The 23142-nt window shown below is 53.8% G+C and overlaps 3 protein-coding genes across 8 annotated transcripts in view; 1 reads left to right on the plus strand and 2 right to left on the minus strand.

The window, feature by feature from the left end:
* Positions 1–19178, plus strand: PTGS1 (prostaglandin-endoperoxide synthase 1). 5 transcript variants are annotated; one of them, XM_030507530.1, is made up of 11 exons: positions 1–468; positions 8785–8901; positions 9030–9170; positions 9870–10013; positions 10419–10600; positions 10702–10785; positions 11107–11353; positions 12511–12797; positions 13504–13651; positions 13861–14236; positions 18288–18374. In XM_030507530.1, exons 1-10 carry the CDS (start codon positions 435–437, stop codon positions 14214–14216), a joined length of 1740 nt encoding a protein of 579 aa, XP_030363390.1. In that variant the 5' UTR covers positions 1–434; the 3' UTR covers positions 14217–14236; positions 18288–18374. The 5 variants fall into 5 exon arrangements, with proteins under 5 accessions (XP_030363390.1, XP_030363388.1, XP_030363389.1 ...); XM_030507528.1 differs by lacking the exon at positions 1–468 and adding an exon at positions 3451–3638; XM_030507529.1 differs by lacking the exons at positions 1–468; positions 18288–18374 and adding exons at positions 3451–3638; positions 15078–15101.
* RC3H2 (ring finger and CCCH-type domains 2) overlaps positions 17865–23142 on the minus strand; it is a 34462-nt gene continuing 29184 nt past the window's right edge. Inside the window, exons 20-22 of the transcript XR_003994544.1 lie at positions 22127–22301; positions 21729–21910; positions 17865–20673 (exon numbers count right to left, since the gene is read on the minus strand). The gene's annotated coding sequence lies outside the window, so the exon portion shown is untranslated. The remainder of the gene's footprint in view (positions 20674–21728; positions 21911–22126; positions 22302–23142) is intronic.
* PDCL (phosducin like) lies at positions 18147–23119 on the minus strand. Of its 2 annotated transcripts, none has more exons than XM_030507533.1 (4): positions 23029–23119; positions 22127–22301; positions 21729–21910; positions 18147–20673 (listed from the first exon to the last, which is right to left on the minus strand). In XM_030507533.1, the coding sequence occupies exons 1-4, from the start codon at positions 23092–23094 to the stop codon at positions 20122–20124; spliced, it is 975 nt and encodes a 324-aa protein (XP_030363393.1). In that variant the 5' UTR covers positions 23095–23119; the 3' UTR covers positions 18147–20121. The 2 variants fall into 2 exon arrangements, with proteins under 2 accessions (XP_030363393.1, XP_030363394.1); XM_030507534.1 differs by having other exon boundaries at positions 23011–23053.

Genomic DNA, 23142 nt, shown 5'->3' on the forward strand with positions numbered 1-23142 from the left:
CCGCTGCATCAGGCCTGGCGCCGCGCGGGCAGCCGGAGGGGCTCGGATGCATCTGAGCACATCTCCCAAAACGCCTGCTTCATCCTAATTTAAACTGGAGCAAGACCGAGGTGGCAAGCTCCCACATCCATCCTCTCGGCAGAGACCGAGGTCCAGCATCACCAGGGCAGAGCCAACAGCCCAGGACAGCCAGAGCCAGAGTGGGGCCACAGTCGCATCCTCCCTGCACCGAGGGGGAAAGAAAAGGAAGCAAAACTCCAGTGATGCCTCCAGAAAGAGGAGGGAAGCTGCGGGAAGGGGTGAAGCCACAGCCCCGATGCGTGTCGCTGCTGCTGTGAAAAGTGGAAGAGCATCATGAGAACAGCGTGGGGTTGGCCAAGAGCCGCTGGATCCGGCGGTGGCATGGCATGAGGCAGTGATTCTTCTCCAAAGCAATGAGACCAAAGAGTACCAACTGCACTAAGTACTGTAAGTATCCCATGAAACACGCTCAATGGGGATTCAGGCCACTCAAAATAAACTTCACAAAACTCTACGAGAGGAGCCATCAGTGGGGTTCGACCCAGTGGGGGAGTTCCTTAGGGCCACCGTGGATGTGCTGGACCTGGGGGGGCTTCAGTTGGCTTTGGGCCGCAGCTCTCGGGGAGAGCTTCACATCCTGTTGGCTGACCTGGGCTGGGCCAGCACTGAGCTCCTCGCCCCCCACACCCCGACCCACAGCGGGACATAGCGGGAGGCTCAGTGAGGAGCAGCACTGTGCAGGAGAGGGGAGGACCTTTGGGCATCGGGAACTGCTCTGGCCACCTCCAAGAAGGTTTTGGGTGCTCAGGGCTGAAACCCCCCAGACAAAGCCCAACCACCTCAGGCTGCCTCTGCCACACGGCCATCCATCCTGCTGCTGTGTCCCATTGGTGAGGAGCACTCCCAGGAACTGTGGCAAGGCCACATCCCCACTGCTGCCCTTCACTCAGAGGAGCAGCAGCCACCCATCCCCACATCCCCCTCAACCCCCTCCAAGTGTGCTCATCAGGCTAAAGGAAACCTTTCTACTTGTCTGGTTTCCCTCTGCCTTCCCCAGACCATGGTGGTGATGCACATGGGGCTCAGCAGCACCACACTGGAGCTTCCCCTTGTTGCTACAGAGCCATGTCAAGGTGTCTGCTGGCCAGACCCAGTGCTCATGCTGCCAAGCCCATGGCAAACCCCTGGATGTGCCCCTTCGATGTCCTGCATGGTCCCAGCCCTGTGCTTGCTCTGGGAGAGGCTGTGAGGCCATGGTCTCACCGTGATGCCCAGGAAGCATCGGGCCAGGGCCAGGGACTCATACAGGGACCCAGAGCTGGCTCCCATCTTGGGACATGAGCACAGACATCCTGGGTGGCAGCTCAGGCAGACAGACAGACATCACACAGGGGAAGGAGGGAAGTTTGTTGGCAGCCGGGGCTGGCAGCGGGGAGGTCGGTTTGTGCTGACAGCTCAGTGTGGCACCAAGTGCTTGCAGTGAGGGGTCTGGGTAGCAGGTGAGACCCCAGGAGCAGTGGGGCTGCCCCACACCCTGCAGCTGCTGTCTGCAATCCCTTCTCTTGCCTGGCACTTCGGTGGCAGCCCCTCGGTGGCCCTGGCGCGACAGCCAGCCTTGGGCTGTTGCAACCGCTTCCTGTATTGTGCAAGCGGATGATTATTAAATCCTGACGAGAGAGAAGGGAGCGATACAGTGAGCACTGGAACTGGGACATCCCCAAAGGCTGCTGGGCTGGCCCAGGGGGTGTGAGGGGTGTCAGGCTCTGCCAGGTCCCATGTGCTGTGGTCAACAGCACTGGGCATCAAGTGTGAGGTGGGAGGGAAAGGCCAGAGCTGGGGCTGCTGGACCCACCTATGTGGACAGAGGGGGAAAATGCACACCCACAGGGTAAACCACTCTGCTCTCTGTGGGGCTGGGATGCCATGGTGCCAGTGGCAGCAGCGGGTGAGGAACCTGGTGCTGCCCCACTCCTGCAGCCCGGGAGCATACAGGCACAAGATGGGGGTACAGGACAATGCCTGGGTGAGTGTTTGACGCTGTCCCTCCATGCTCCTGCTAAAACCATCCCAACACCCTGCCAAAATCCATCCTCTGCGCTGAACTGGCAACCCACCCTGGCTTTATATTTGGTGCCCACCCAGGCAGCTCAGCCGCTCCTCACCTCGGAGGCCGGAGGCCAGGGTGAGAGGCTGGGTGTGCAGTGCCCAGCAGGATGGTGCTGCCTGCAGGCAGGAGCAGCCCTGGCCCCAGCACACGCTGACTGTACCAACTGCACACGTGCAGCAAAACCTGCCCCTCATTCCCTGCACATATTCATCACTGGGAGGCAGCCGTTGTCCCCGCCCTTCCAGAGTACATCAGGAGCCTGCTGAGCTCATGTGTGCGTCATGGCTGATGCATTTGCCTCCTGAAGCTGGATCTGAGGCCCTGGTTCATTTTTGGACACCTGCAAAGGCTGCTCACCCTGCGGGGACGCTCCCTCCCCACTGCTGAAAGCCAGCAAAGCCCCACAGCATGAGCCCTAGACCTACAGCCCCACTCCTGCCCTGTCCCCACCGCACAGCCAAGTGCAGGAACCAGGCAGGAACTGTGCACCCCCTGGGCCTGCCGGGGTTCCTGCTGCTCTGCGAGGAGGTGACAGCAAAACCGCATTTAATTTTGAATCACACCCAGCCCCGTGCTGCAGAGCAGCACCGAAGAGGGTGAGCAGCCACAGCCCCAGGGTGCCACCAGGCTCAGGGACATCCCTGAGGCTGTCCCAGCAAGGTCTGCAGCCCATCGTGCTCTCACCCACCCCAGCCACATGCAGAGCCTTTTCTGACTCAATGCACTCCCCTGGGGTGGCAGGTGCCTGCCTGGGCTGAGCTGGCCTGATCCTGTCCCCACTGTCAGCAGGCTGGCGCCAGGGGACAAAGCAGCCAGGCAGGAAACACCCAGCGATGATTTTACTGATAAACTCAGCTTTGCCGGCTGTTGGTGGCTGTAGGCAGCCTGCCTCCTGGCACCGGCCTGCAGCAGGTCAGAGGGAGCTGAGCAGGGCCCATGGCCCGCGGCCATGCTGCAAGGATGCTGCTGCTGCCCGAGCTGTAACAGGGTGCCCGGGCCATAGGGATGCAGGCAGAGGGCTTGTGGATCAGTGGATGGGCATGGAGATCCTTGGGGGACCTGGGGACCAGGGTGTGGGCATGAGGATGCTGGGGATGTGAGGAGCAGGGGAACATGGGGACCAGGACGTGGGGAGCCTGGTGGGACATGGGGACCAGAAGGTGGGTATGAAGATGCTCGGAGAGATCAGGACCTAGAGGGACCCGAGGGTTGTCAGGAGGCTCCTGGGGCACGCAGGGCTCAGGGCAGGGCGGCCGCTAGCCCTGGGGCTCCCGGCAGTGCGCGGTCTGGGCTGTCGGAGGCGTCGTCGTCTCGTCGTGAGCGGGAGGAGGCGCGTCTGGGGCGGGAGCGGCGGGGCCGGGCCGAGAGCGGCGGCGGGACGCGGCGGAGCTGCCTCTCGCCATGGGCGGTGGGTGCCGGGGCCGGGCCCCGCCGGCCGCGGGGCTGCGGCTGCTCCTGGCCCACGCTCTGCTGCTCTGCACCACCGGGAGCGCCGCGACCGACGGCTCCGGTACGGGGTGGGGGCGGCACCGGGAGGGAGGGAACGAGGGAAGGAGGGAAGGAGAAAAGGAAAGAAAGAGACAGTCCCGGGGGAACCTGTATTGGGGGGCGCGGCGACATCCCGCACCAGGGGGCATCAGGCATCGGGGGGACCCGAAGAGCGAGGGGGGAGCCAGCCCCGGGGGATGCGGAGGCATCTGGTCCTCCCGGTCCCCCGGAGCTGCAGGGGACCGCAGAGACGGTCGCTGCTGCCCCGGTGCTGGGGGAGAAGTCGGAGCCTTTGCCCCAGCGCTGCGACGGGGCCCCGGGGCCCGATCGTGCCCATCTCCCCGGGACGGTCCCTGCCCGTCCCTAACGGACGGGGCCGTGGGCTGCGAGCAGAAGCCCCGAGCGGAGGGCAGGGAGGGTGGGCAGGGGCCGTGGAGGGGACCCGGAGCTGCAGGTTTTTTCCCGTCGCGCCTGACTGAGGAGCAAAACCACTCGTGAAAAACAAACTTCCCTTTACCTCCCACTGCGCCGGATGGAACCACACGCAGCGGCTGCAGGAGGTGTTGATGGCCCGAGCGCGACCACGGCCACACCACAGCACTGGGCTCCCACCGAGGCCACCGCTGTCCATGGGGTAGGAGGGGACTGTGGCCACCCCGGCGTGGCCCTGACACCAGGGTGAGGGGCATCGGCTGCTCCCTGCAGCCTCCCGGCTGGGATGAGGCTTCTGGAAGAAAGGATGGCATTATCCATGAATGCTGACACCAGGGCCCTGCACACACCAATGAAACTGCAGTTTGAGGGTGAGGATGGAGGGCTGGAAGCAGCAAGTTTGGCTCCAGTGGCCTGAGCCGTGGTTTCATTCCCATGCCCACGTGCTGCAGCAGTTCGCTGCACGCTGGTACAACCACAGTGGGCTCAGGCTGCCCCTGCACCTGGGGATGTCAAAGAGCAACGCTGCTTACGGCAGGAATCCATGGAATGTGTTCGCAAAATAAACTACTTCTTGAATCCCATCAGCTCCATCCCCAGCTCTTCAGGTGCAGTTTCCCCCAGCTCCTTAATGGAGCATTGGCTCCAGTCCTTATTCCATGAAATGACCTTCCTCCTTGCAGGAAAATGCCGTTCCAGCGTGAAGCTCAAACCAGCCCAAGCATGTGGGCTGCCTCCCTCAGCGGGGCTCTGCCCATGTTTACCTGCTGCTGTGGGAATTGATCTGCCCAGACCCCAAAATGTGCAAGGGCTAAGCATATATGTCTGAAAAGGGAGCACAACCTAGGCTTGCAGTGCTTTGAGGCCCCAAGGCTGTGGCCATGCAGCAAGCAGTCATGCGGAGGACTCCAGGAGGTCCCTCCATGGGGACAGCAGGGCTAGGTGTCCCCAGCATGGCCAAGCCACCTTGCATCCCTCTGGGCTTCTCGGGCTCAGAGCAGGAGCAGCAGGAGCGAGTGCTGGAGGAGGAGTGCTGGTGCTGGGCAGGCAGCAAGCATCCCGCTGCAGGGCCCATTGGAGTGTCTGCACAAAAGGAGAGATCCCATGGGATGAAACTGGCTGTCACCCACTGGGCTGGAAAACAGGTGGTGGGGACAGGCAAGGGACAACCTCTGTGTGGTTCCTCCCTCGGCACAGCCATCTGTCAGCTTGGGTCTCATCTCCCTGAGAAGCTCCTCTTGGGGGTTGAGGGCAGCCAGAAGCAGCATCCGTGTGTCCTGCTGTGCACAGGACAGGGCCTGGGGACCCATTGGGGACCCATATGCCCAAAGCAGCTGGGTCAGATGCATGTTGGAATGACACAGCCATGACCAGCTCCCAGAGCTGACTGCTGCATGCCAGGATCAAAGTGAATTTCACTACATGGGGAAAAAAAAGAACATACCTGGGATACACATGAAAGGCTCTTCCAAGCCTCAATTAGGGAGGGAGATATCTGATCAAGGAATGAGGGGAGCTGAGCCATGCCCTGAGGTGCTGTCAGCAGAGCAGCCCGGCTCCTGCTCCTCCCCACCATTGCTCCAGGAGGACCACAGGCCTAATCTAGACCTTGGATCTGCTTTCGAAGACCAAACAACAGGCTGTTGGCCGCGAGTGGAGCCAAGCTGGCCTCATGGTGTTTCTCTGTTTATCGCTGCAGATCCTGCTCTTGGCTGCTGTCGCCTTCAGGGGTGTAGTTTTGTGCAAGTGCTTTTGCAAAATAAACCTGACTGTCCTCTCCACAGCCATTCCACAGCTCCCACCGGCAAACAGGAGGTGCAGTAGCACTCAAACATCACCATCAGCCTGAGCTCCAGCCACAGGACAGATTGGGCACGGACCCCAAGGGCAGGGTCAGGGACCTTTGGCAAGAGCCACTTCTGATTCATGTCTGTGTCTGTAGCTCTCCTCCCAGCACAGCCCCTCATGGAGCTTCAGCTGGGCTGCAAAGGGAGCCTGTTGGCACACTGAGAGCCCCGGGGCTGCATCACCAGCACCAGCCACCCGCCCGCAGCCCATCCTTGTGTCCATCATCCTGGCTCAGGTGCGGGGAGGAGGATCACCGAGCCCCACGTGGCATGCAGCTGTGGCCCTGGCACACTGCTCCTGCTCGTGGTGCTGCCAGAAGTGGTTGCAGATGACAATCTGACTGCACTGCGTTTGCTGTGAACAGCTTTTGGGCCCGAGGAAACAGAAAAACAAGTGTGTGAGCCTTTCATCATCTTCAAAGCCAGCAGCCGCAGAGCCATGTCCCACTGAGCAAGCCTGGCTCCATCCCGGCCGTGATTCACCCCAGGTTGCTCTGACCGTGGTTTGCAGAGCGGATGTTGTCCCTGAAATCTGGCATTTTCCAGCGGTGATAGAGCATGTTCACCAGCTCTGCCACCACCAGCACCGAGCCTGGCAGCGGCATTCCCCACACCTGGAGCCATCCTGGCAGTGCGGGTGCGGGATTCCAGGCTGGGGTGGGGAGAGGCACTGCGGGAGGAGGCTCCGAGAGGATGCGGGGGGGTTGCTGTTGCGGGCCAGGACACGCTCCGGCCCCTTCCCACCCTTTTTGGCTGGAACATGCCATTCCCGCCGCACCTCCGGTACCCCGTGGTGCTGACACCACCGTGAACTGCGGGAGGAGGCATCTCGGCTGAGCCCAGTGTGCTGCCAAACCCGGCTCGGAGGAGTGCTTGGCCATGACATGCCATCAAACCCCGTGCTGAGACGAGCTGTGTCTTCTGACTCCCTACATCAGCTGGAGATAGGACAGGACATGACCTGCTGTGCCAGAGCCAGCGGCATGGAGCATCTTCCCAACCGTGGCACTCATGGCAGCCCCGCATCTTCCTGCATTATACTGAGCATGGCACAGGGATGTTGAGTTAGGTGTTTGCAGCAGAGTGAAGAGGTCCTGATGCAGGAATAGCCCAGACGATGCTCCGACTGCACTGGAACACTGCCCCCATTGTGAAAATTCCCATCTTGCAAAAACCCAAATGGGTGGTCTGACTGTAATCTGTGTGAGATAAATAAGATCCGAGATGAAAGGGAGTCTGATGGAAGGGCTGGGAGCTGAACGTGTCTTTGCAAGCTGGCCCCCATGACGTGAGGGATTTGGGGTCACAGAGCTGCTGGCCGAGCCCCTGCTGTGCTCTGAGTGTGTGGCTGGCTGGGACACTGAACAACTCTGCAAAATTAGCTTTATTTTCCAAAGATGTTAATTTTGAGCTGCAATTTCCTATGGAAAAAATGTGGTTCCTATTCTGTGTGCCTGTCCCTCCGCCCCAGCCTTGGAACCTGCTCCCAAATTCCTGAAGAATCTGAACCAGGTCTGGTGAGCTCATGGACCATGCAGAGAAGCTGATGGAGCCGGGAGATCTTCCTTCATCAGCCGTGACACTGAGCGCACTGGGAATGGCTCTCTGTCTCTTCTAGTGCTCATGGCACGCTGTCCATCCTTGTCCCTGCAGCTGGTGGCGCCGGAGCTGACCACTGTGTGTTGGTGGCACCTGCGTCACCAAGTGCTGTACATCCCACTGCCCTAATGTGCACCACTGGTGCTAATGTGCACCAAAACCCTCAGCCAAGGGTGCTCCAGGGGGTCTTGTCTCTTGGCACTTCTGTTCTCCTGGTACAGAGGCTCTGTGACAGGTCCGTGACGTTGAGGTTGGTTTCGGGAAGCTGCAGTGGCAGAGGGCATCTGCGTTTCCAGCCAGTCCCTGGGCTGATGAAAGGCAGGGAGGCCTCCAGCCATCCCAGCTCCTGGTTCTCTTTCTCCCCTGAGTTTTGCTGCTCTTGGAGGGGCTGCAAATGGTGGGGTTACAAAGTGCTGTCTGTCTCCAGATGGATTGGAGGGGCTTGGTGTGGATGGGAGCCTAGCACTGTCCCGGAGCTGGGAGCTGCTTTATGCTGGGGAGTTCTCCCTCTGTCCCACGGGATCCTGCCGCCGTGGGGCCAGCAGGAAGGGGCCCTTATCTCACGCCTGCAGGCTGGGGCACGGAGGTGGCAGAGGAAGGGGCCGGGTGGGAGCCAGGGGCCGGGCGCAGCAGTCGGCCCTTTCCATCCGGTTGGAGCAGTGAAGACGGAGGAGCCATTTGCCAAAGAAAACTCCAGCCCTGACAATTGCTGTTATTCTTAACACCAGAGCTGTGTTTGTGCTGCTTTGTCCTGCACTGGGGCTCTGGGGCACAGCAGCCCCTGTGCATGAGGCTGTGGCCCCAGCCGTGCAGAACACAACCGTGACATGGCCCTGTGGTGGCACCGGGCAGGACATGGCCTGGCAGCAACAGGTCAAGGTGGGGACAGCGCTTGCAGCACCCATTGGTGTGAGGCCATGGGGTGCAGATTGTCCTTTGGCAATCTTGGGTGTTCCAGACAAGGCCAATTTCTGCAGGGAAGGAAGGACAGTGCTGAAGTGATGCTCCTACCAAAATACCTCAGTGGGGAGGTGAGAGAAAAGCTGAGCAGTAACATCTATTGCAGGTCTGATACTGCAGTGGCCAGGGCAGTGCTCGGCTGGTGCAGCACATTGTTGACACCAGCCTTGGGGCTGTGCTTATGGATGTGGTTGGTATCAAAGCACCTCATCACAGGGGACCTCCCAGGAATGCATCCCCCTGCTTGGCTGTGTCCACCCCGTGAGGAGCAGGGAGCCACTGGATGCAGTGATGCTGCGGCTGGATGGTGATGTCTTTCTCTCCTCGCAGTGAATCCCTGCTGCTATTTCCCCTGCCAGCACCAAGGGGTGTGCGTGAGGGTCGGCCTGGGGGGGTATGAGTGCGACTGCACGCGGACAGGATACTTCGGGGACAACTGCACCTCCCGTAAGTCCCTCTTGCCCGGAGAACCCCTGGCACCCATGGGTCCTGGAGTGGCACATTGTGCCTGCAGCATGGGGCCTTTAGTGGCATCATTAGTGGGGTGAGTGATTTGCCTGGTCTGTTCCCCTCAGCTGAGCTCTGGACGTGCATCCGCAACCTGCTGAAGCCCAGTCCTGCCTTCTACCACTTCATCCTGACCCACTTCAAGTGGTTTTGGGACATCATCAACAGCACCTCCATCAGGGACACGCTCATGAGGCTCGTGCTCATAGGTGAGGGGTTGGAGTGGGTCTTGGGGTGCAGCAGGACTTGGGGACCCCTTGGGCATCAGCAGAGGTGTGGGTAAGGGTGGCACAGATGCTGAGTGGCTCCCACGGTCACAGTGGGCACCGGGCTTGAGTCACCTCGGTGGGAGACCCAGGGAGCTTGTCACCTATCACTCCATCCCCCTGTCACACCATCACCCTGCCTGTGGGGTGCAGGGGGTCTGCAGGCCGGGCTGTCTGTGTGTCCCCATCCGCACCAGGCTTCCAGCCTGCTGGAAAACATGAGCAGCTCTTGGCACGCCATGCTCCTGGGGCCAAAGGGCTCTTAAGCAGCCGCATGGAAAGCAGACTGCGGAAATATGGCCCTTGTTATTCATGTCCCCACATTCATAAATATTTAGGTTCCAGCTCTTGGAGCTGTAGCGACACGTTCACAAGGCTCTGGCTGTTGGTTTTACCGTTTCTATGTGGTTATCATCTCATCCAAGAATCCATTTAATGCGTTAGTATGAGCTTTCCTCTTCTGCAAGGGAACTGCAGCCTTTAAAAGACTTGGAGCAAAGCCTGGGATGCCCACATGCCTCCACTGCTGGTACCTTTCTGGGATGTCAGGCGAGGGTGTCTAGAAGGACTGGGCTGGTGGGCAGGGGCTGGGGGCAGAGCCTATGGGGTGCTGCCACATGTGACTCCCTCCTCTCTTTTCAGTTCGTGCCAATCTCATCCCCAGTCCCCCCACCTTTAACTCTGACTATGGTTACATCAGCTGGGAGGCCTATGCCAACGTCAGCTACTACACCCGCATCCTCCCGCCCGTGCCGGAAGACTGCCCAATGCCCATGGGGACCAAAGGTATGTGGCTGGCCCGGCACCAATGGGGCTGAGGTGCTGGAGTAGCACCGTGGGTCCATACCTGGTGCAGCATCAGTGTTTCCCAACCACCCATCCCAAGCTTTCACTGCTATGGATACATCTACAGGGCACTGCTGGCAGTGCCACATGCTTCCTCTGTTCTGCCCAAGCTGGCCTGCAGGCAGGAGCTGCTTGATGGTATCCAAAAAGCTGCTGGAACAGCTCAGGTTGAGCTGCTGGGGCATGTCGTAGCATGTGTAAGAGGGCTGTAAGAAGTCTGTGCAGAGGAACCAGTGCCTGATGCTGCGGCAGACACAGCAGCACACACCAACAGCCCCATGGCCAGCACTGGTACCCAGATGGGTCAGCACAGGGGCATCTGCTCTTAACCTACATCCTTTGCAGGGAAGCAGCAGCTCCCTGACCCCCAGCTCCTGGCAGAGAGGTTCTTGCTGCGGCGGAGGTTTGAAGCTGATCCCCAAGGCACCAACCTGATGTTTGCCTTCTTCGCCCAGCATTTCACCCACCAGTTCTTCAAGACATCCGGGAAGATGGGACGTGGCTTCACCAAGGCACTGGGGCACGGGGTGAGGGATGCTGGAATGCCTCGGGGCATGGGGCATGCAGTAGTGAGGAGAGGACCAGGGCATGCCTTTGGAGCAGCCTTGATGCTATAATATCTTGGCAGGTGGACCTCGGGCATTTGTATGGGGACAACCTGCAGCGGCAGCACCAGCTGCGACTTTTCAAGGATGGGAAGCTGAAATTCCAGGTACCACCCCGCACAACCAAACACGTCTCAGCCCTGTGATCCAGAGCTGTTTCAAGCCACATCCCCCTGGCAGCTCCAGGGAAGCCCCAGCCCCATGTGGCTGCTGGCCAAAGGCGCCTTATCAGAGGGAGAAGCATTGGGGTGTAGCTGTTCTGATGGCAGCAGACATTCCATAGTTGCGGCTGTATGAGGGAGGTGTTTCTGTTCCACTCACTGCTTGCAGAACAGTCCTGTTGCCCGTAGGGCCTGGCTGGACAGGCTTTCACCCAGGTGGTTTTCTCCCCTCCTCTCTTTCTGTTATCTCATTCTTGTCTCCCCAAGGTGGTGGATGGAGAGGTGTACCCCCCCACGGTCACTGACGCCCCAGTTCACATGGTCTATCCGCCTGCTGTCCCCAAGGAGAAGCAGCTGGCGATAGGGCAGGAGGTATTCGGGCTGCTGCCGGGGCTCTGCATGTACGCCACGCTCTGGCTGCGTGAGCACAACCGTGTCTGTGACATACTGAAACGGGAGCATCCCACCTGGAGCGATGAGCAGCTCTTCCAGACAGCTCGTCTCATCCTCATCGGTGAGGACCAGCAGAGCTGCAGGGCACGGGCACCACAGAGCCCCGTGTCCCACCTCCCTGGGTGTTGTGGTTTAAACTCAGAACCACGCAGCCGCTCACTCACTCTCTTCCTTCTTCCCTCCCCACTCCTGGAGGGATGGGTAGGAGAATGGAAAGAATGTAAATCTTATAGGTTGAGATAAGAGCAACAAAGTGTAATACAAAACAATAACTGAGAAACTAAGGTTACAAATATACTGTAATACAAAACCACTACTGCTACCAGCAATAATAATAATGTTAAGGGAAATAACAAGGGCAGAGGATACAATTGCTCACCACCCGCTGACCGATACCCAGCCCGACCCGAGCACTGATCTGGGCCTTCCAGGTGACTCCCCCCAGTTTCTATACTGGGCATAACGTGCTGTGGTATGGAATACCCCTTTGGCCAGTTTGGGTCAGGTGTCCTGGCTCTGCTTCCTCCCGGCTTCCCGTGCCCGTCCTCACTGGCAGAGCATGAGACTGAAAAGTCCTTGATTGGAGTAAGCATTACTGAGCAACACCTAAAAACATCGGTGTGTTATCAGCGCTGTTTGCAGGCTAAAGTCAAAAACACAGCACTGCACCAGGTACTAGGAAGGAGAAAAATAACTGTTACGGCTGAACCCAGGACACTGGGCAAGCCCCAACGACTTGGGCACTGATTGGTCTCTGTTTTGGGGTGGTGACCAGACTAGCTTTAGAGGCTGGAGGAGTTTCTTTGGCAGCCTTCCGGGGATCGTTGGCTTTGGTCCATATAGCAGAAATGGGCTTTGAGCCATCAAAAATATGAATTTTGAATTATTGCATTTTAACGTTCATCATGAATTTACTATAATCTCATAAAAAGTCATTTTTGACCAGAATCCAGACAAATCCCTGTCATCACATTATCGGCGAGAAGCGTGTCGAGGTCAGCTTCCTCAGGAACCATTTCGGGTTTGGCAGACTGACCTTTGCTGCTTAAAAAGTGATTAACTGACAAATTCCCAACCAACAAAACAAGCCCATAGTCAGAAGGGTCCCAGGGGGTGGATGAGTGCTGAGAGGTGCTTCCATAGCACGTGGGTAACGTCTCGGGCTACAGAGCTGGTAGCTCCTGCTGCTGACAGCCGCTTCTTCTGCCTCCTAACCAGGAGAGACCATTAAGATCATCATTGAAGACTATGTCCAGCACCTCAGCGGGTACTACCTGAGCCTCAAGTTTGACCCTGAGCTGCTCTTCGGGACACAGTTCCAGTACCGGAATCGCATCGCAGTGGAATTCAACCAGCTCTATCACTGGCACGGGCTGATGCCCGACTCCTTCGTCATCCAGGGGGAAGAGTACAGCTATGAGCAGTTCCTCTACAACACCTCCATGCTCCTGGACTATGGTGTGGAGGCATTGGTGGAGTCCTTTTCCAAGCAGATTGCAGGAAGGGTAAGGTCTTCTCTCCCCTTCTTGCCAGTGCCGGGGCTGTGGAACCCCGGGAACATCCCAGTTCCCATTCAGCAGTGGGTCATATCTCACACATAGAGTCTTCTGCTCAGGGCAGCACCTGGTGGGCAGGCCATGGGTCCTCCCACATGCACCATAGCAAGGCTGGGCCCTGACAGCCCCATTTGCTTTGCTCTCAGGACTCTGCAGTAAACATCACGGTGATGTCAAGAGCCTGCAGTAAGCTGGGATCTTCCAGCCCAGACCTGGCTGTGGAGCAGCCTGGGCACGGGAGCAGCACGTCTGGCACTGTTCTTTGCTGCCATCACATGGATGCTTTCCTCCAAGTGATTACATCTACATTCCTGACCCTCTTCGCTTCTGCAAAGTAGCAAGGCTGAGGTGCAGACCTGCTGTTGTTGGGTGCTTGGGTTGTCCCAAACCCCTGTAATCTCTCCCCTCCTTTCAGGCCAGTGGGCCACTGCCCTTCTGGGGCTTCTCCGGGACAATTCTCTGACCTGCCCTAGGAAAAGGACTGAAGAGCCCAAGCTGCTCTACAGCTGTGTTCTGGCACTGTCCAGTGATTCCTCCTCTTGGTGCTGTTCTCCGACATGCCCAGGACATGAATGCTTTAGTGTAGTAGCTCTGGAATGGATGCTGGTGCTGCCTGTGCCTCACATGTGCTCCTCCTTGTGTTCTCACCCTCCAGATCGGTGGGGGACAAACCATCAACGCCAATGTCTTGAAAGTGGCTGTTGGGGTCATCAAGGAATCCCGGCAGCTCAGGCTCCAGCCATTTAATGAGTATCGGAAGAGGTTTGGCATGAAGCCCTACAAGTCCTTTCAGGAGCTCACAGGTAGGGCTGCAGTGCTGCTGTGGGAGTTCTTGGGGTTCACTGGGGCAGTGCAGATGCTCTGTGCCCACACTGGGGTGTAAGACCATGAGCTGCTCCTCTGGGAGCTGGCTGGGTTGTGGGAGATGCCACGTTCCCATTATCCACAGCAAGGCCAGTCCTTGCCAGGGGTGATTCCCTTGCTAAAGCACTCTGATGTTCACTTGGTGCAGGAGAGGAAGAGAAAGCGGCAGAACTGGAAGAGCTGTATGGAGACATTGACGCTCTGGAGTTCTATCCAGGCTTGCTGCTTGAGAAACCCCAACCCAATGGTATTTTTGGGGAAAGCATGGTGGAGATTGGAGCTCCATTTTCCCTGAAGGGGCTTCTTGGAAACCCCATCTGCTCCCCAGAGTACTGGAAACCCAGTACATTTGGCGGAGCAACTGGCTTTGAGATAGTTAAGACAGCATCGCTCAAGAAGCTCGTGTGCCTCAACGTGAAGAAGTGCCCCTACGTGGCGTTTCGTGTGCCAGATGCTGTGGAAGGTGGCAGCCCCCAGGATGGTGGACATTCTACTGAGCTCTAGCAGCAGCACAGCCTGCCCAGGTACCATCAAAGCTGAGCTCCAGGCCTGGTGCTGAATATCCCATTCCTTCCTGCAGGTAGTGGGGATGCCCACCACTGTGCTGAGAAGCAGGAGGACAGAAGATGGTCCCATGCTGGGCATCCTCCACACAAGCCCTCTAGGAGAGGCTTGTACCAGCTCTGTGAAAACCCTGAGTGCCTCTGGACTTGTCCTGGGTTCAGCTGTAACAGTTATTTTTCTCCTTAGTAGCTGGTGCAGTGCTGTGGTTTCAACTGCAGCCTGAGAACAGTGCTGATAACACACTGATGTTTTTAGGTGTTGCTCAGTAATGCTTACTCTGATTAAGGACTTTTCAGTCTCATGCTCTGCCAGTGAGGAGGGGCACGGGAAGCCGGGAGGAAGCAGAGCCAGGACACCTGACCCAAACTGGCCAAAGGGTTATTCCATCCCACAGCACATCATGCCCAGTATAGAAACTGGGGGGAGTCACCTGGAAGGCCCAGATCAGTGCTCAGGTCGGGCTGGGTATCGGTCAGCGGGTGGTGAGCAATTGTATTGTGCATCACTTGTGTTTATTGGTTTCTTTTCCTTTCTCCTTTTAGTTTTATATTCTCTCCCCTTGTTATTTCCCTTATCATTATTATTATTGGTGGTAGAAGTAGTAGTTTTGTATTATACCTTAGTTAGTAGTAGTGGTTTTGTATTATACCTTAGTTAGTAGTAGTGGTTTTGTATTATACCTTAGTTAGTAGTAGTGGTTTTGTATTATACCTTAGTAGTACTAAGTATATATATAAATTTTATAAAATTTTTAATTTTTAAATATATAAATATTATATATATATTTTTATTATACCTTAGTTACTGGACTGTTCTTATCTCAAGCCATGGGATTTACATTCTTTCCATTCTCCTCCCCATCCCTCTGGGAGCAGGGGGGAAGGAGGAGGAGTGTGAGCAAGCAGCTGCGTGGTTCTGAGTTACCGGCTGGGCTTAAACCATGACAGGAGTGTGACTGCCACCACTGTCCTCAGCAGACCCAGTTCTCTTGCTAGTGAATACCTTGCACTAAGCCAGCTTTGGGGTTTCCCAGGGGGCACCCACCTCCTCAGGACACTCTGGACTCCACTGTGCTCTGTCACCCTTTCCAGCATCAGGCCACCCGCAGCTCCTCTTCCACAGGGATTTCCAGGTTGGGACAGAGGACTGAAGAGCCCAGGGAGCCCTCATAGCCTTTCCTCCTGTGCTGCACCCGGTGAAGATGCTGAGCTTCCCAAGGAGGTGGAGGAGGCAGGTGGCAGCACACAGAGGGACAGGAGGACACGCTGTAGGTGTTCATGCTGGCCCAGTGGTGGCCAAGCTCGCAGTGGGAACCTGCCCTGATCTGCTTCTCCTGCAGCCACACTGGGCCCTCCACCCCAGCCTGCCCAGCACACAGGCGTAGCTGAGACTCAGCCAAGAAGGAACCAAAGCAATATCTGCATGAGGAGACCAGGGGAGAAGCATCAGATCAGACCTCCTGTGTGTCACACCAGCTCCCTAGGACCAAGGCACACACCACCAGCCTCCCAAACTGGGCTGCTTGGAGCAAGATGCTACCTCTGTGTACACACAGCGATGAAATCTCTTCCATTCTGTGATCCTGGATTAACAGCTCAGCAGATGGCATCTCCGCGGCACAGAGAGCCTGCTTCTGTCCTGCTCCAGAAACGCACACAGACATCAGCCCTCGCTGACATAATGACACAGGAGCTGGCAGCCACCATCACTGGCCCCGATCCCCATCAGATCCCGGTTCACCTCCAGGAAAATGGATGTTTAATATAATAAATGATTTTTAAAACTCAGCTCTCATTTCCTCCAGCCAGTTTCCAAGCTTTGTCTCACCAGTGCCAGGCCCTGCAAGAGGCCAGGATGCTCAGAAGGCAGCAGGAGCTGGGAGAGAGAAGTCCCTGGAGCGTGTTAGGAGGACAGCACAGCAAGGCAACATCTGCAAGTGGAGACTCGCAAGGCAAGAGCCTTCTTACGCTCCCTTTAACCATTCCTCAACTTTCCCCTTCCTTTCCCCTCTGGCTGGGAAGCCAGCGTGCAGCAGGGACACTGTGCCCAGGTACCAGAATGACCCACACCCACCAACAGCTTGTTAGGTGGCAGTGTTGGGGGTCTCTCCCCAAGGGTCTGCCTGGCTGTACCCTGTGCTGTGCCCCTCCAAGGACCACAACCGTCACTGTGCTTTCTTCACTCAGCCAAAACCACAACACTCAGGAAAAAGGCAAACAGCAGCAAATGGGGAGCAGTACCTCATCCAAAGTTTGTCAGTGTGTCTCAAATCCACACTGGGATCTCCATGCCCCATGTCTCCAGCCACCTGGAGCACACTTGCAGAACACATGTGGCCACCCCTTCCCTGCACTGAGCTGCTCCAGGATCCTTTAACATCCGGCTAAAGGCACAAGCTTGGCTGGTTTCCTGCTTTTGTTTCTGGCTATCGAAGGCAGCCAGCGCTGTTTGGTGCCAACTGATAAGGGTATAGGAGTCCATCAGGCACAGAGAGCTGCCTAGATGCTCTCTGCCACCAAGGAGGAATGTTTGACCAGGAACTAGCTCAGCTGAGCTAACGCTAGCAAACCTGACATCCCCTCCAGCCATGCCACCAGCTCCCACATGGCACAGCCCAGGACAGTGAAGCGTCTCCCTCCTGCACCTCACCCTTCTGCTGTGGGAAAAGCTTTGAAATTGTTTCACCATAGGACAAACACTATCAAAACTTTCTCCTCTGTGAGCCTGGAGACTGGACATGGAGCTTCCTAAAGTCCAGCACTGCCGAGCCCTTGCCTTTTCCTTGCTAGTCTTTCAGACACGGCACTTAGTAGAAATCACTCACATCCTCACCAGCGTGTCCATCACTCGCGCAGCCACATCCAAGTTAGAAGACAGCAGTTTACATCTAAACATGATGTTTAATCTGGTGCATCCACCAGCATCACCCAACCAAGGCGAGGGCTCCTAGTGCCCCTCAGCACTGCTCCAGGGACGGTGCAGAGGTGAGTGCTGCTGTTTGAGCTCTTGGTAAACGCAGCTTGTTGGACATCCTCTGAATTTTAAACAAGCACCTCTGAGCAGCCAAGCTGCAGCTTTGCCTGTACGGGGACTGACGTGGATGGGAGGACGTGCGGTGCAAGCAGCAACAATGAGAACATCTGCATGTGGTTCTGTGACCTCTTAACTGATGATTCACTGAGCGGGAGATTAGTGCTGACCAGAGCAGACAGTACAAGGAAGACCTCTTGCCTGCAATGCTTTCTCTTGTTAGAGGGAAGGGAAGGGCAGAGGTTGCAGCCGGGCTGCAGCTGCTCCAGGGTTTCCCTCTCCAGATCATGATCAAGATTCATGATGGAAAGTTATCTGAACCCCATGGAGGCAAAGATAAGCAGGGCCCTAAGGCTGAATGGAAAGCAATCCCCCACTGGAGGAAGCCACCCGGACCCCCCGAGCCCAGTCAGCCATCAGAGTTGACCAATTTCTACCACCCGCTGCACCAGAGCCCTGCACAGTACCAAAACCCACATCACCATCTATCAGCTTTCTGCCAAGAACCATGTTCCGTGCTGGGGAAGCTGCTGGGCCAGAAAAGATTGATGGAACATCTTTGGCAAAATTAAAAAGCATCCTTTATTCAAAACCAAACCACTTGGTAGGAATGCACTCATTTAAGTGAAGATTTGATGGTGACACTGCAATGGCTTTGGGGGAAGGAGAGGCACCTGCATCAAACCACAAACCTGACTCGCAAAAATGCCAAGCTGCATGTTTCAAAACAGGATTATTTTATGTAGATATTCATACAATTTCATTTTCACTTTAGTTCCCTGTATGTATAATATAAATACACCCCAATTCTTAATCTGCAGGTCAGGATTGCATCAAAAATTAGAGAAATAAAGCAGACTTTAATGCTTCAACCCACATATAGACACAGCACTGGTATGAGTTGTAGTTTTTATTTGTACTGAATGGACAGGGACAGACACAAATTAGTTACTAACCTATTCTAAATTACTTTTGTTCTAGTGTTTCATGCCCATGAAGATTGCAGTTATTTTTGGGCACGCAATTAGCAGTTGGGAAGGGTTTAACTGCAAGAATGGCCAAGAGGAGCAGCAGCAACGGTGCCTGTGCCAAGAACGAGAAGCAGTGTTACAGCACATCTTCTCTCTGCCCCCCTCTCCTTTTTACTTCTTATATTCAATGATTAATTACATTCAGACCTTTTTCGTTTCCTTTTTGCTACTGGCACTGTAAATTGTCCATCATATACCTCTGCACTGGAGAGTAATAACCAGGAATCATCTTGCTGCAGGCCATGCAACAGAGCAGCAGCAGAGGTTTTGATCCTGTTACAGTTTTGCTGCCATAAGGGCAAAAAAATAAAGCACTTTATATAAAATAAAACTTCAAAGCAACTTAAGCAGTCAGCGCTCCCTGACCTTCGCTCCAAGCCAGGTTGGATGATGCTGCTAATATGCACCCTCTCTGCATGACAGACTTCACTGAATCTCCTCCTGAATATAAATTACAGGGGTTTTCTTTTCCTTAAATGCACTGATAGCCATGTTCACTGATTTAATTTCACATAACTTTCATGGTTTTTTTTTCCGTGATTCTGAGATGAAAAGAACTAATCTCTCACCACATTTGACAATCTGGATTTCTGCCAGTTTCCTTAAAACAGCTACAATTTGTGCCAACTCAGTAATTTTTAATTACAAATTATTTCTTCTTCTCCTAATGCTACTTTTTAAAACACAGTTCAAATAGACACAGTAATAAATTCTTCTTTTTCTATCCTAAGATTCATTCTTATTAAGAGCATAGTGCCTGCACAGAGACATTTGCATTTCTTCCTGGTGTTCCAAACTGCCTTATGTAAAACTTGCAATTAAACTTAATCATTAAACAGGGCATTATGTTGGGTCATGTTTAGGTAATGATAAATCTACTTTCCTCAAAATTAAAAAATAACAAGCACAGTAAGTAATGCATGAGAAAGCAAATGTGTTGTAATGTCAAACTAAATACGTAGAAAAGGATTCAGTAACAACCAAGTGCAGAGCACACCCGTTCAGCATGCTGATGTGTGTGAGGTGCATGGTTTGAGCAGTTCAGCCACACCATAATCCAGCCAGTAAAGCCTTGAGTAAAGCCTTGACTACAAGGTTGTCATGCTTGCAGTTGCTATAAATTGCTACCGGCTTCTCATGCTGCCCAGGTTATCTTGCAGCTACGTAGCAGCAGACTTGCTGGAGGCAGGGTGAGCTTTAATGTAACAGAAACCCTGAAATTACTTCCCCATATTATGCTCTGATTTATGAAGGAAGTAGAGCCCAAACCAAATAAACAAACACACCTTAATGGAAACGTTATCACTGAGAAATGGTAATGACAAAGGTGCTGCAGGAGGGCAGCATACATTTGGTAGCAATAATGGAATTAGGGCAATGGGCACAAATTATTCCTAGGGAAATTCCGACCGGATACAAGAGGAAAATTTTTCACAATGAGAACAGTCAGTCCCTGGAAAAATCTCCCCAGGGAAGTGGATTCCCCAGCACTGGACAGAAGTGATGTGGGGAACAGAGATGATACTACACAATCTCCTAAACTTACTGAATTGTGTTAGAACTTCATGTCTAGTAAAATACACCTGAATTGCATAAAGGCAAGACTGTGTTAAGTGTACTTCATTGAATTTAAGAAAATCTTAGGAATTACATGATTTTTAACAAGCAAAAGTCGAAGTGCATGAAGGGGAATACCTGCACTATGGAAGAAACAGAACAATCCCTACCTAGCACATGAACATCCCACTGTACAACTACACCTACTCGCCCTTGGTACAAGCAGTTCAGTCTATTTCCAGATCACTGTCTTCACTGTAACATGCAGTTGGATTACGTATAGAAGTCAGGAGCACCAGGTCTTTTTCTGGAAGCAAACTGCATTCCTGCAGAAAAGCCTCCAGGTCTACAGCAAAAAAATCCTCCCCAAGCTGGTCAGTGATGCGCACAAAATTGCCGATGAGCTCACCTGCCTTATAGACCAGCAGAGCTGGCAGCGCATTGTTAGTGAAGCGAGTGCTAGCACCAATGAGTGAACTCTTTACTCTGCAAAACTTAACTGTTGGATACTCAGCAGCCAGGCAGATCATACAACCGTTGAGGGACTCGGTGCCAGGGATATCATCTTCATAAATATGGATCATAATCAGTGTGCTCTTATGCTCTTTATCAACTGTGTCCAAGAACGCTTCTCCGCTGGTTATTTCGAAAACCTGTTTAAATTGCTGCCCGCTGTACAACTGCTGCCTCATCTCCTCCATCCGCTGCTTCCTGTACCGCTGTAAAAACTCCTCGTCGTCTTCATCGTTGTGAATCATGTTATATTCTTGTAATGTCATCTGAGAAACACACACAAAGATCCATGAAAGAGATGCGCATCACTATATGGGTCACTTAGGTAATGAGAATTTCAATCGAGAGGATTAATGTGGGTCACTCATCTTTAGTAACAGCAAAGTGCAACCCGTGAAGGCTCAAGCACCCTCTGTATTACACTCCATTTTGATCTAATTAGAAGCTATGTCCATTGGGAACTGTGATTTCAGCCTTGGGGATTCTAGGTGAACTAATAATACAGGTGGCTGCTTCATGTTCCCACTTCAATTCAGGTTAATGCTGGCTACGTGCTTTCACTAAGCTACAAGCCTGACCTAAGTCTTGCTTCTTTTTCATTAGCTTTTTCATCTAGTTTTCAGTTAACATTCTGTGGCAACCAAATGTACTATCTTGCCTGTAGAACTAAATTTAACAGGATTTTATGTATTCTGTATCTGTTCACTTGCTTTGTTAAACATATTAGCATCACTTAAGGTATAGAACAGCGTGGACAGCTTTCATCATTACTAATTAGTAACTTCTCTGACTAGAACTGCAAGAGCTAGTTATACAGCTCACAGCTGATTAAAACTATTCTCTACTTCCAACACCTTCTGTCTTCGGAGCAAAAAGTCAAAGCTAAATCTCAACATCCACCCACAAACTAAATATTAAATCAGTGAGGAATCCTGAACTCTTCCTTTTGGCTCAGGAGGCAGTAGTTATAGATTTGCTGTACACGTCTCAGTATCAATCCTCTGAAGCTGACTTATTTGATAAACAGATAAGGGAAATCTGGCCAAAGGATCTGGACTTCTTTGGTCTAGCAGCTAAATTGCTTATTTTTTAACACAGGCAAACACAATACCACTAAAATGCAAACTACTTAACTTGACAACCCCTGGCAAATACAGTTGTAATGTATTTCTTATACTGCAGCTGTGTTCCTATTTACCAGGGAAATAGGATACAAATCTCCTGCTAGAACATAGATTCCTCTCTGCTTCATGTACACAAATAATGAAACTGAAAATGTTAAGCATTTAAGTGCCATTTTAATTCCTTCATGCCACGCTACCTTTCCATTGATTTTCTCCTGAAGCTCTTTCTGCTTCTGCTTCTCAGTCTCGTCATCTAAGTGAGATCTACACGTCATAGATAACTTTTTTATGAGTCGTTCCATTTCCATGCGCTGCTCCTGCCGCTGTTCGGTTTCCAGTTGTTTAAATCTCCGCCAGTCATTAATGACTCCTTTGGGACCTGCAATTAAATATGTAGGCATTTTGTATAAAGGGATAATAAAATTACACCTATCATTTAAAATTCAAGCAATAATTTGTAAGTTAGCAGTAAAATAGTGGCCCTGTTACAGGCTTTTTGTATACTGTGTAAAATATTGAAATAAAAGAAGTAATTTGCCATTTACATGTCCTTGAGCTTGTACCTATTTAAGGTATTAGTTTGATATGACAATACCTGTGTTGACTGCACTGCCATCGCTGCTGAGCTCTACCTCCCCACCGCTCTCAGGAATGGTGCTCTCCCCTTCTTTATCTTCTTTGTCACTGTCTTCATCCTCACCCTCGCTGCTGCTGTAATAATACTGGAGCTTCTCACCAAGCAGTTTATCATCCAAAGCAGTCATTGTGTTCTGATATTAAATTAATAGATAATAGAGAATTAATAAAGTAGAGAATGGCTCCACCACCTGCTTCCACCGTAATCCTCTAAAAGAGCTGCTGATCAGATCTCATCCTGATGGAGATGCAAGATGCTCAAGAATATTCTTCTCTCTTGGGCAAGGGGCGTAGGAAAAGAGTACCACTAAGGTCACATACGTGGCTGTGGACATGTGATGCACAAACTACGTTTAAACGTCCACAACATTTCATTAAAAAGAAATTAAAACAAAAGGCGATTTAAATCAGATCTATTGATTTGGGCTCATGCATGAGAGCCAGCCCCGTCCATGTGTGTGCATCTGAGAAAGACAACTCGAGCAGTGTATGGATAAAGCTTTCAGTTCTAACGCCACCCGCCAGCAGGTTCTGCAAGTTAAAGCCAGATTAAGCAGCTCGCAGAGGAGGTGCCCAGATGGCCCCGCATCACCGCGGTTACTCCGCAGAGCGACACGACGAGGCGCCCGCGTCCAGGCGGGGCCATGCTCGGAGGCACCGCGGCGGATCCTCCTCCCTCGGCCGGGGCTGCGCGATGCGCAGGCAGGAACCAGGACAGTTGAGCTTGGGCTGAGGAGTGGGAATGTTCTGAACGCGCGTCCCCGGCCGCGCCCTCAGCCCGGACCCCTCCCTTAGGGCCTCCGCACCAGCCCACCCCAAGCCGCCCGCCCCGTCGCCCCTCACCGCGGCCCCGGACCTCACCCGCTCCCGCCGCCTTCCGGGGCTGGTTCTGGCTGCGCGGAGCACGGCGGGAACGGGGAGGAGCATCCCACCCTCCTCCTTCTCCTCCTTCCCCGCTTCCCACCCCTTCCGTCC

This window comes from Strigops habroptila, chromosome 15, assembly GCF_004027225.2.
Source record: "Strigops habroptila isolate Jane chromosome 15, bStrHab1.2.pri, whole genome shotgun sequence".
In the NCBI taxonomy this organism is placed as follows: domain Eukaryota; kingdom Metazoa; phylum Chordata; class Aves; order Psittaciformes; family Psittacidae; genus Strigops; species Strigops habroptila.